At 45.2% G+C, this 12497-nt stretch overlaps 1 protein-coding gene across 8 annotated transcripts in view; it reads right to left on the bottom strand.

Annotated features, from left to right (window-relative positions):
• The window catches only part of ZNF346 (zinc finger protein 346), an 81362-nt gene that overhangs the window by 39611 nt on the left and 29254 nt on the right, over positions 1–12497 (bottom strand). For all 8 annotated transcript variants that reach the window (XR_013395021.1, XR_013395022.1, XR_013395023.1 and 5 more), the window contains exons 2-3: positions 718–821; positions 77–169 (exon numbers count right to left, since the gene is read on the bottom strand). Coding sequence is in view for 5 of the 8 variants with exons in the window: in XM_077937464.1 (XP_077793590.1) it covers positions 77–169; positions 718–821 (197 nt within the window). In the remaining 3 variants the exon portion in view is untranslated. The remainder of the gene's footprint in view (positions 1–76; positions 170–717; positions 822–12497) is intronic.

The raw sequence follows: 12497 nt of genomic DNA, 5'->3' as shown, positions 1-12497 counted from the left end.
CTGACTTGCTCACCACACCAACCTGCTGGCTGGCGTCATCAGGAAGCAAGCGGGCTCAATATGGCAGTTGTATTACCTGATCTGAGTCTAGCTTCTTCGTTTCCCCCTTTAATGTCTCCATTCCATGGATTGCTAGGTATCTCTTCACTTTGTTGGCATGTTTTTTGCTCTGCAAAAACCCAGGGAAAAGATCAAAGATAGCCAAATGCTACTTCATACTTAAGGCACTCAAAAACACTTACTAGATTTTCATCTGATTCATCCTCACAAAAAGTTTTGAGGAGGAGGTGAGGGAAGTTTGAGTTCCTGCTCTGTGCAAGGCATTTTACAGCTATCAAATTTAATCTTCACAATCTATGAGAAAATTATGACCATTTCTATTTTATGGATGAGGAAACGATGTCTAGAAATGATGAAGTTTCTTGCTCAAGATGAGTAGCAGAGTTTTGATTCAAACTCAGATCTATTTAATACCAAAGCTCATACTTTATACTATGCCAAGCTGCAAGGGAAGATACACATATAACGATCCTGATTTAGATAGGGGAGATGAGACTCAGGGAAATTAAGTCAATCTTCAAGTCACAAGCCAACATGCATGGAGGCAACATCTGGGTGGCTAAGCAGCAATTACACTTCACCATGCAAGCCAGGGAGAATTAGGGGTTTGGCATCAGGTCTGAAAAGAAACACAGCTCTAAAAGTATGACGGCATACCTGGTAATGTGCCAGCTTCTGGGACTCAGAAATAAGCAAGGCGCAGCAAACCTTACACTGGGTGTTGGTGAAGAGACATTGGTTCTTCTGGATCATGTGCTCCACTACAGAGGGGAAAACAAGAAATCACTGAGTTGACAAACACCACCTCAACAGCATTGTCTTTCAACTCTGCCTCAAACACAGGCACTGAATGATGGGATGCCATACTAGGACACTGGCAGACCTCAGCCAGCCTTTCCTACTGCCGCTGTGACTCATGCTGTGTTCTCACGCCACCTACACTATTACTTATTTTATAATTTTATGTATGCCAGCTTTCTTTACTTAGGAACTTCTTTTAAAAAGGAATCTTTAGATCATAAACTTAAGTAGATACCAATAAAAATAAATATGATAAAAATGAGGCTTGGAGCATTCCCCAGGAAGAAGAGAACAGCAACTGTGCTGAGAGGTTTTAAGATAAGGTAGTACCCAACTGAAACTTCTTCCCAGATAGAATCAGGAGGACTGAAAGACTCGAAAAGGGAATACTTTTCTCATTGTTCTCGATCTGACTTTGAAACATTTAAAATCACGTAACAGAGCAGGGCGTGGTGGCTCACGCCTGTAATCCTAGCACTTTGGGAGGCCGAGGTGGGCAGATCACCTGAGGTCAGGAATTTGAGACCAGCCTGGCCAACATAGTGAAACCCTGTCTCTACTAAAAATACAAAAATTAGCCAGGCGTGGTGGCAGGCGCCTATAATCCCAGCTACTCAGGAGGCTGAGGCAGGAGAATTGTCTGAACCCTGGAGGCAGAGGTTGTAGTGAGCTGAGGTCGTGCCACTAACTCCAACTTGGGTGACAGAGCTAGACTCCATTTCTAAATAAATAAATAAAATAAAATCACATAACATATTACATAAGTGCCACACTGTATGAAACATGGCCTGGAGAACAGTCTTACCTTTTTGAGGAGAGGTAAAATCTCTCTCCCAAGGCATGAGTTGCATTTTTTTTTTTTTTTTGAGATGGAGTCTTGCTCTGTCGCCCAGGCTGGAGTGCAGTGGCGCAATCTTGGCTTACCGCAAGCTCCGCCTCCCGGGTTCACGCCATTCTCCTGCCTCAGCTGGGACTACAGGTGCCCGCCACCGCACCCGGCTAATTTTTTGTATTTTTAGTAGAGACGGGGTTTCACTGTGTTAGCCAGGATGGTCTCGATCTCCTGACCTCGTGATCCTCCCATCTCGGCCTCCCAAAGTGCTGGGATTACAGGCGTGAGCCACCGTGCCCAGCCCTTTTTTTTTTTTTTTTGAGACGGGAGTCTCGCTCTGTCGCCCAAGCTGGAGTGCAGTGGAGCATTCTCGGCCGACTGCAAGCTCCGCCTCCTGGGTTCATGCCATTCTCCTGCCTCAGTCTCCTGAGTAGCTGGGATTACAGGCGCCCGCCACCACGCCCGACTAATTTTTTTGTATTTTTAGTAGAGACAGGGTTTCACCGTGTTAGCCAGGATGGTCTCGATCTCCTGACCTTGTGATCCGCCCGCCTTGGCCTTCCAAAGTGCTGGGATTACAGGCGTGAGGCACTGTGCCTGGCCAAAGCATGAGTTCTATCATGGCACTGGCAATGTGAGGCAGAGGCAAAGTCTAAAACTGGGAGAGGAGGGCAAGACCACATTTTTAATCTGGTCTCAGCCAAAAAGTGGTCAAGACCAGGCACAGTGGCTCACGCCTGTAATCCCAGCATTTTGGGAGGCTGAGGTGGGAGGATGGATTGAGCCCAGGAGCTTGAGACCAGCCTGGGCAAGATGTGAGACTCTGTCTCTACATAGAAACAAACAAACCAACAAACCAAAAACTAGCTGGGGGTGGTGGCACATGCCTGTTGTCCCAGCTTCATGGGAGGCTGAGGCTGAGACAGAGACAGAAGGATTGCTTGAGCTCAGGAGGTCAAGGCTACGGCAAGCAATGTTAGTGCCACTGTACTCCAGCCTGGATAACAGAGCAAGCCCCTGTCTTAAAAAAAAAAAAAAAGGTCGATGCCCTGGCAGAGGTTCCTGGTGGGGAGCTTTTAAGATGCCTCTCCCTAATCCACAAAATCTAAAGCTTATCTATGTCAGCCCTTTTAGGCAGAAGGGCTGTATTTCCGTCCCTAATGATCTCTTTTTGTATCTGCATTTTTCTCTTACAATGGTAAATTTTTGTCAAAGACCTTGCCTGCCTTAGCTATGCTCTGAAAAACCAAGAGAAGTGACTCTATAAACAGAATTGGCCCAGGGCTTTTAAAAGAGGATCAGAGGCGGCGGGGCACGATGGCTAATGCCTGTAATCCCAGCACTTTGGGAGGCCAAGGTGGGTGGATCATCTGAGATTAGGAGCTCGAGGCCAGCCTGGCAAACATGGTAAAACCCTATCTCTACTAAAAATACAAAATTAGCCGGGTGTGGTGACGCATGCCTGTAATCCCTACTACTTGGGAGACTGAGGCAGGAGAATCACTTGAACCTTGGAGGTGGTGGCTGTAGTAAGCCGAGATTGTGCCATCGCACTCCAGCCTGGGCAACAGCGAAACTCGGTCACACACACACACACACACAGAAGAAGAAAAAAGAAAAAAAAAAGAGGGTCAGAGGCTTCTCAGAATCAGAAACCCACATGGAGAAGGTAATACCCAGAGGTCAGAGTTCAGTCATCACTTCCTCACCTGGAGATTGTGGATTTTGTTTTGTTCAAGAGATGAGGTTTCAAGCATATTCACAATCAGACTCCTAAACCCACAGCAGGGGTAGGCAAGTACCTGCTAAATAAATGTATCTCTCTGCTGGAATGCACTCTCTGGCCTTAGAGAGCACATTCACATAGTCCACACACATACATTTATAGTACCTGCTTTGTGCCAACACTGCACTTAGTGCTGGGGGCCACACCAACAAATAAGACAGGGTATAAAGTAAAAAATAAGCAAGATAATGACAGAGAATTAGAAATGCCATGAAAACAAGCAGAGTACGTGGTAGAGAATGATGGGGCAGGAGAGTTAGTAAAGCCCATCACAGGGCCAGTTGTGGTAGCTCACACCTATAATCCCAGCAACTCGAGAGGCTGAGGCAAGAGGACTGCTTCAGGCCAGAAGTTTGAGACTGTCCTGGGCAACACAGGGAGAGTCACATCTCTACAAAAATAATAATAAAAAAACCCCCAAAACGTAGTTGGGCATGGTGGCACATGCCTGTAGTCCTAGCTACTCAGGAGGCTGAGGTGGGAGAATCCCTTGAGCCTAGAAGTTTGATGCTGCAGTGAGCTGTGATTGTGCCACTGCACTCCAGCGTAGGCAATAGAGAGAGACCTCGACTCTGAAAATTAAAAAAAAAAAAAAAAAAAAAGATCATCATGAAGAAGTGTCAGCCACAAGGCTTACAGGAAAAGAGTGTTCCAGCCTGAAACAGTATTAAGTCTGTGAGGCAGGGATGAGTTTGGCATATTCCATGTTCAAAGAATGGAGAGAAGCCCAGTATGCCTGGAATATGGTGAATGAGAGAAGAATGGTAGGAAATTAAGTTGGAGAGATAGCATGAGGCCTAGAAGATCATGTTGAATTAATATAAAGCTCCATAAGCCACAGTATGAACTAAGGATTTTATTGTTAGTGTAATGAGAGGTGACAATATCTGGTTTGCCCTTGAAAAGATTACTCTGACAGTTGTTGTCAACAGAATGTATGGGGACAAGAATGGAAGCAGAAAGAACAAGGAAGAGGCTGCTATAGTCTTCAGAGAATAGATGGAAGCTTGGACTAGGCAGATTGTCCATGGAGAAGGAGAAAAGTGAATGAATTTGGAATTATGTTCTGGCAGTAGGTTTGACATCTGATTTCTTAGACTGGATGTGGGGGTGGGAGTGAAGGAAGGAAAGGACTCAAGGATAATTCCTAGGTTTTGAACTTGAACAAGTGAATAGATTAGAACTAGGGGAAGATAGCCTTGGAGGAAAAATTAAAGACTTTTTGTTATGTGAGTGTGAGTAGCCTATCAGATATATAGGTGGAGATGAGTTGGAGATTCAGATCTGTCAGTCACTTGAAGTTCAAGGGGGAGATCAGAGTTGGAGACATAAATGGGGAATCATTACTGTATCAATCATATTTAACGCTGTGGGGTTGGAAGAAAATGCCTAGCATTGATGAAGAAGGAAAAGTTCAGAGACTGAGCCTTGGGACCCTCCCAATTTTGAAGTTAGGCAGAGGAAGCGAAGTTGAATATAAAACAAGGTGAGTACAGGGTGGAACTTCTGGCCAAGGCAGAGCGAGGAAATCTCCTGCAGAAGCAACAATAAAACAGGACAAAACTGACAAAACCAACCACTTCAGCACTCTGGAAGTTAACCAAAGGGACTTAACAATCTGAGCAACTTTATGCTTGCAAAACTGCTGAACTTCAGGTAAGAATAGTAGGAATCAGTGGCTTTTTTTTTTCCCCCCAAATGGGGGAAAAACGAACAAGCAAACAAACAAAAATTCAGGGTTGCCCAGGCTACACGCTGGACTGCAGTGGCATAATGTCAGCTCACTGTAGCCTCAACTTCACAGGCTCAGGTGAGGCTGCTCTCAGCCCCTCCTGCACTCGGTGTAGAAACTCTGGCAAGAAGGTGCTGGCCATGAAAACAAGTAGCTTCCATACAGACGGGAGGAAATCACTTGATTTCCCTTGCATGTTTTCTATATTGTTGATGGAAGTGATGATCTCCAAGGCAGTAAGCAGGAAGAGTCAAAGGCTCCACTGGCCGGAGGTTTGGTCATGGTTGGGGCAAGTGTGTTCCTGGCTGAGACTGTGTGACAGCGCAGACCTGAGAGGGCCCAAGTTAGCCACATACTCATGGCCCACCCTGAGGCTGCATACGCACATGTAAGAGATACAAAAGGACCTCGTGGGAAGGGTAGATCTCAAAATGACTTGAACTTTGAATATGCTTCCCTACCAACACACAGATCCAACAGTAGAAAATCAAGGCCTTATAGGTTCCAGGTGTTTAGAACAAGATCTTGTTGAATCACTAGTTAATCTGACCACTAAGCAACATAAACATACTAAAGTAAAAATTATACAAAGGAACCAAATTGGGAATGCTTGCTTTTAAAGTCTTTGGCCACCATGTAAGCAGTCTGACTGCTCTGAGGCCACCAAGCTATGAGGAAGCCCAGACTATTTCATGCATCAAGACCACATGGAGAGTTTCTAACACCACATGAAAAGAGAGAGATGTCTGGCCAGCCCCCCGAGGCTCCACTCCGCTGTTGTTTCAGCTCTAGCTCCCAGATGCTCCATTTCCCTGCTGTTTCAACTTGAGCCACCATCTGACTGCAACTGCATAAGAGACCCTAAATCAGAACTATCTAGCCAAGCCTTTCCCAAATTCCTGACCCACAAAAACTGAGAGGTGTACGAGGTTGGAGGAAGCTAAGGCCCACAGAGGGGAAAAAAAAAAAAAACTTAGATAAAATTGTCAATTAGGCTGGGCGCAGTGGCTCACGCCTGGTAATACCAGCACTTTGGGAGGCAGAGACAGGCAGATCACGAGGTCAGGAGTTCAAGACCAGCCTGGCCAACATAGTGAAACCCTGTCTCTACTAAAAATACAAAAAAGTTTAGCTGGGCATGGTGGCAGGTGCCTGTAGTCCCAGCTACTTGGGAGGCTGAGGCAGGAGAATCGCTTTAACCCAGGAGGCGGAGGTTGCAGTGAGCCAAGATCACGCCACTGCACTCCAGCCTGGGTGACACAGTGAGATTCTGTCTCAAAAAAAAAAAAAAAAAAAAAAGCCAATTAGCTGGGTGTGGTGGCAGGCACCTGTAATAATCCCAGTTACTCAGGAGGCTGAGACAGGAGAATCACTTGAACCCGGGAGGCGGAGGTTGCGGTCAGCCAAGATCGCACCATTGCACTCCAGCCCAGGCAACAGGAGCAAAACTCTGTCTCAAAAAAATAATAATAATAATTGTCAAAATTCTGAGATGGCAGCCTGACTACACATCCTTTTTCCCATGATATCTGCACACAACTTTAATCCAACTACCAACTATCTCTCCAGAGTGCAAAAGATTTGACATGGAGAATGAGGTGCTTTTCATTTATTCACTGGAGAGGCAGGGCGTGGCGACTCAGCCTGTAATCCCAACACTTTGGAAGGCCAAGGCAGGCAGATTGCTTAAGGCCAGGAGTTTGTGACTAGCCTTGCCAACATGGTGAAACCCCATATCTACCAAAAATACAAAAATTAGGCAGGCAGGGTGGTGTGTGTATGTAATCCCAGCTACTTGGGAGGCTGAGGCACAAGGAGCACTTGAACCCAGGAGGCGGAGGTTGCAGTGAGTAAAGATGGTGCCACTACACTTGAGCCTGGGTGACAGAGTGAGACTCCATCTCAAAAAAAAAAAAAAAAAAGAAAAAGAAAGAAAAAAGAAGAAAATCACTAGAGAGGCTGAAAGTATGGTACTAGGTTGGGCCTCCAGAAACATCTCCAGGAATAGTGCATGTATGTTCCAATAGGTGACTTACAGTCTCTGAGGCTTCCTTCACAGCTCTGCTGGAAGCAAGATGCTTTGACTGTAACAACTTCTCTCTCAACCTATGAAGCCGGACAATGGATGCTGGAAAACTGATGTAGTTCCATGACCTTTTTTGACAGCAACAATAGCCAAGAGGCACAGAAGTATGGTCTTTACTGCATCCTACATCCTATGAGATGTTATGTATTCACAGGATTTCATTTATATCCACATGATAGCCAAGTAAAAGACGTATGGTGCAGAGGCTGAGCGATGCAATCTACAGTGTGAAGCACAGGACTACTTTTCACAGGGTCGATGAAGTAGGGACACAGAACTTCTGTGGGGCAGCAAGATAATTAATAAACTTAACACGTTTAAGGGTTGGGTGTGATGGTTCATGCCTATAATCCCAGCACTTTGGGAGGCTGAGATGGGAGGACCACTTGAGCCCAGGAGTTCAAGAACCAGCCTGAGCAATATAGTGGGACCCTATCTTCACAAAAAAACAAAAAAGATTAGCTGAGTGTAGTGGTGCACACCTGTAGTCCCAGCTACTTGGTAGGCTGAGGTGGGAGGATTGTCTGAACTTGAGCCCAGGAGGTCAAGGCTGCAGTGAAGTAAGCTGTGATCACACCACTGCACTCCAGCCTCCATCCTGGGTGACATAGCAAGACTCTGTCTCAAAAAAAAAAAAAAAGAAAGAAAGAAAGAAAGGAAATTAGGAAATTTAAGCCAGGTGTGGTGGCCTGCATGCACCCGTAGTCTCAGCTATTCAGGAGGCTGAGGTGGGAGGATCATTTGAGCCAGGAGTTTAAGACCAGCCTGGACAACATGATGAAACCCCATCTCTATAAAAAACTACAAAAAAATTGGCTGAGTGTGGTGGTGCACACTTGTTATCCCTGCTACTCAAGTGGCTGAGGTGGAAGGATCACCTGAGTTTGGGAGGTTGGGGCTACAGTGAGCCAGGATTGTACTGCTGTACTGCAGCCTTGGTGAGGGAGTGAGACCCTATCTCAAAAATGACTTGCTATTCCTTAGGCCTACATGCTCAATCTACAACTGAGCTCTATATACATTCATCAACTGGGCCGGGCACGGTGGCTTACGCCTGTAATCCCAGAACTTTGGGAGGCCGAGGCGGGCGGATCATGAGGTCAGGAGACCGAGACCATCCTGGCTAATACGGTGAAATCCCGTCTCTACTAAAAATACAAAAAATCACCTGGGCGTGGTGGTGGGTGCCTGTAGTCCCAGCTACTTGGGAGGCTGAGGCAGGAGAATGGCGTGAACCCAGGAGGCGGAGCTTGCAGTGAGCGGAGATCATGCCACTGCACCCCAGCCTGGGTGACAGAGTGAGACTCCGTCTCAAAACAAAAACAAAAACAAAACAAAACAAAAACAAAACAAAACAAAAAAATTCATCAACTAACTGAAGGTGATCCTTAAGAAGATGAAACCTATTTACTACCCAGCTTATTAGGAGGCAAAGGGTTTTTAGGTACAGCTATAGTTAGAAAGCAGCAAATAAAAGATCCTAGGGCTAGGTCAGTGGCCCACACCTGTAATCCTGACACTTTGGGAGGCTGAGGCTAGAGGACTGTTTGATGCCAGGAGTTTGAGACCAACACAGGCAGCAACATGAGACCACATCTTTACAAAAAAATTTCAAATTATCCAGGTGTGGTGGCACATGCCTGTAGTGCTGGTTACTAGGGAAAGTGACATGGGGGGAAATCACTTGAGTCTAGCAGTTTGAGGCTGTGGTGAGCCATAATTGAGCGACTGCACTTCTGCTGGGTGACAGAGCAAGATCCCCCATCTCAAAAGCAAAAAACCCCTCAAACAATCATAAGAAATGGAGGTTGGGTATAATCTACCCATGGGTGAGAATGGTTAGACAATGTAGTTTTTTTGTTTTTTTTTAGACAGAGTCTGGCTCTGTCCCCCAGGCTGGAGTGCAGTGGTGCATCCTGGCTCACTGCAAGCTCCGCCTCCTGGGTTCACGTCATTCTCCTGCCTCAGCCTCTTGAGTAGCTGGGAATACAGGCGCCCATCACCATGCTCGGCTAATTTTTTGTATTTTTAGTAGAGACGGGGTTTCACCGTGTTAGCCAGGATGGTCTGGATCTCCTGACCTTGTGATCTGCCCGCCTTGGCCTCCCAAAGTGCTGGGATTACAGGCGTGAGCCGCACCCGGCCTAGACAATGTAGTATTTTAATGGGCAGTATGGCCTAAAAGAATGAACAAGATGCTCCTATTAAGTCTACTTAGCAAATTGGTACTTCCATTTTGTGAGTCCATACTGTGTTTTTGTTTTTAATTTAATTTTTTAGAGTCAAGAGTCTCATTATGTTGCCTAGGCTGAATTCAGACTCCTGGCCTCAAGTGATCCTTCTGCATCAGCCTCTCAAGCAGCTGGGACTACAGGTGTGGGCCACCATGCCTGGCCAAATCCATATTGCTGATGGTCTCAAGAAGCTCAAATTTTTATCCAATGAAAATGGCATGAAGAGGCCAGGCATGGTGGCTCACACCTGCAATGTCAGCATTTTGGGAGGCCGAGGCGGGCAGATCACCTGAGGTCAGGAGTTTGAGACCCGGCTGGCCAACATGGTAAAACCCCATCTCTACTAAAAAATACAAAAATTAGCCGGGCATGGTGGAGGGCTGGTAATCCCAGCTAACTCAGGAGGCTGAGGCAGGAGAAGCGCTTGAACCCAGGAAACAGAGGTTGCAGTGAGCCGAGATTGCACCATTGCACTCCAGCCTGGGTGACAAGGGCGAAACTCCATCTCAAAAAAAAAAAAAAGCTGGGTGCAGTGGCTCATGTTTGTAATTCCAGCACACCAAGATTGCACCACTGCACTCCAGCCTGGTGACAGAGCAAGACTCTCAAAAAAAAAAAAAAAAAAAAAAAAAAGGCCGGGTGCGGTGGCTCATGCCTATAATCCCAGCATACTTTAGGAGGCCGAGGGGGGTGGATCACCTGAGGTCAGGAGGTCAAAACCAGCCTGGCCAACATGGTGAAACTCCGTCTGTACTAAAAATACAAACAATTAGCTGGGCGTGGTGGTGCATGCCTATAATCCCAGCTACTCGGGAGGCTGAGGCAGGAGAATTGCTTGAACCTGGAGGCAGAGGTTGCAGTGAGCTGAGATTGCGCCATTGCACTCCAGCCTGGGCAACAAGAGTGAAACTACGTCTCAAAAAAAAAAAAAAAAAGAAAAGAAAAGAAAAAAGAAAAGGGCATGAAGAAAGCAAATATAAGGGTACTGATGATCTGTTACTAATAAAACAAACAAATGGAAATTCTGCAGTTCAAGTTAAAATAAATAAAATAAATTTGCTGAAGGAGTTCCACAGCAAGTTCAAAATGGCAGAAGAATCAGTGAACTTGAAGATACAGCCATAGAAATAGCTGATCTGAAGAATAAAGAGAAATAACATTGAAGAATAAAGAACAAAGCTTCAGAGATTATGGGAACACTTCAAGCATACTAACATGTGTAAGGAGAACCTCAGAAGAAGAGAGAAGAGAGACAAAGAGTAGAAAAAAATATTTGAAGAAAATGTCTGAAAACCTCCCATACTTGATGAAAAACATTAATCTACACATTCCAAAATCTCAAGGAACCCAAAGTAGGAAAAATATGAAGACAGCTACACCTAGACACATCTCAAACTGTTGAAAGGCAAAGACAGAAAATCTTGAAAGCAGTGAGAAACAGAGAAAAATGACTCATCATGTATAGTGAAATAATTCAATTAATGACAATTTCTTATTTGAAAACAATTAAGGCCAGAAGGTAGTGGAATGACATATTCAAAGTGGTGAAAAAGAATAAAAATGTCAGCTAAGAACTCTATATCCAGCCAAATGATCCTGCAAACATTACACTAAGTGGCTGGGCACAGTGGCTCATGCCCGTAATCCCAGCACTTTGGATACCAAGACAGCAGATCACCTGAGGTCGGGAGTTTGGAGACCAGCCTTGCCAACATGGAGAAACCCCATCTGTACCAAAAATACAAAATTAGCTGGGTGTGGTGGCACATGCCTCTAATCCCAGCTACTCGGGAGGCTAGGGCAGGAGAATGGTGTGAACCCGGGAGGCGGGGCTTGCAGTGAGCCGAGATAGCGCCACTGCACTCCAGCCTGGGAGACAGAGCGAGACTCCGTCTCAAAACAAAACAAAACAAAACAAAAAAAAGAGAATCACTTGAACCCCACAGGCGGAGGGTGCAGTGAGCCCAGATCATGCCACTGCACTCCAGCCTGGGCAACAAGAGCAAAATGCCATCTCAAAAACAAGAACAAAAACAAAAAATTTACACTAAGTGAAAGAAGCCAGTCACAAAAAGGCCACATATTTATATAATTCTATTTACATGAAGTGTCCAAAATAGTTGTTGCCAGGGATGACTGCTCCTAGGTACAGGGTTTCTTTATTGGGGTGATGAAAATGTTCTAAAATTAGACAGAGGTGAAGGTTGCAGAACTCTGTAAATACACTAAAAACCACAGAATTGTACATTTCAAACAGGTGAATTTTACGGAGTGTGAAATTTATGTCAATAAAGCTGTTATTTAAAAATAAAATAGCCAAGTGTGGTGGCTCACACCTGTAATACCAGCACTTTGGGAGGCCGAGGCGGGCGGATCATGAGGTCAGGAGATCGAGACCATCCTGGCTAATAAAGTGAAACCCTGTCTCTACTAAAAAATACAAAAAATTAGCCGGGCATGGTGGCGGGCGCCTGTAGTCGCAGCTACTTGGGAGGCTGAGGCAGGAGAATGGCATGAACTTGGGAGGTGGAGCTTGCAGTGAGCAGAGATCATGCCATGCACTCCAGCCTGGGTCACAGCAAGACTCTGTCTCAAAAATAAATAAAATAAAATACAACACAACTGTCATTCAAGAATGAGGACAACACATAGACATTTTCAGAAAAAGATTAAAGAATTCATTGCTAACTGGTCTGCTTTGTAAGAAATACTAAAGGAAGCCCTTCAGGCTGAAAGGAAGTGACACCAGATGGTAACTTGAGTCCAGAGGAGGAAATAAAGAACACCAGAAATGGTAAATATGTGGGTTGATATAAAATATTCTATATTTTTTCTCATTTATTCTCTTAACTTCTTTAGAGAACATAATACTATATAAAGCAATAATTATGACACTGAATCATTAGGTTTATAACATATATACATATAATATATATGACAAAAATAGGACAAAGAAGGGGGAATAG

The sequence above is a fragment of the Macaca mulatta genome, chromosome 6 (assembly GCF_049350105.2).
Source record: "Macaca mulatta isolate MMU2019108-1 chromosome 6, T2T-MMU8v2.0, whole genome shotgun sequence".
Taxonomy (NCBI): domain Eukaryota; kingdom Metazoa; phylum Chordata; class Mammalia; order Primates; family Cercopithecidae; genus Macaca; species Macaca mulatta.
This window is presented reverse-complemented; position numbering and strand designations above follow the sequence as displayed.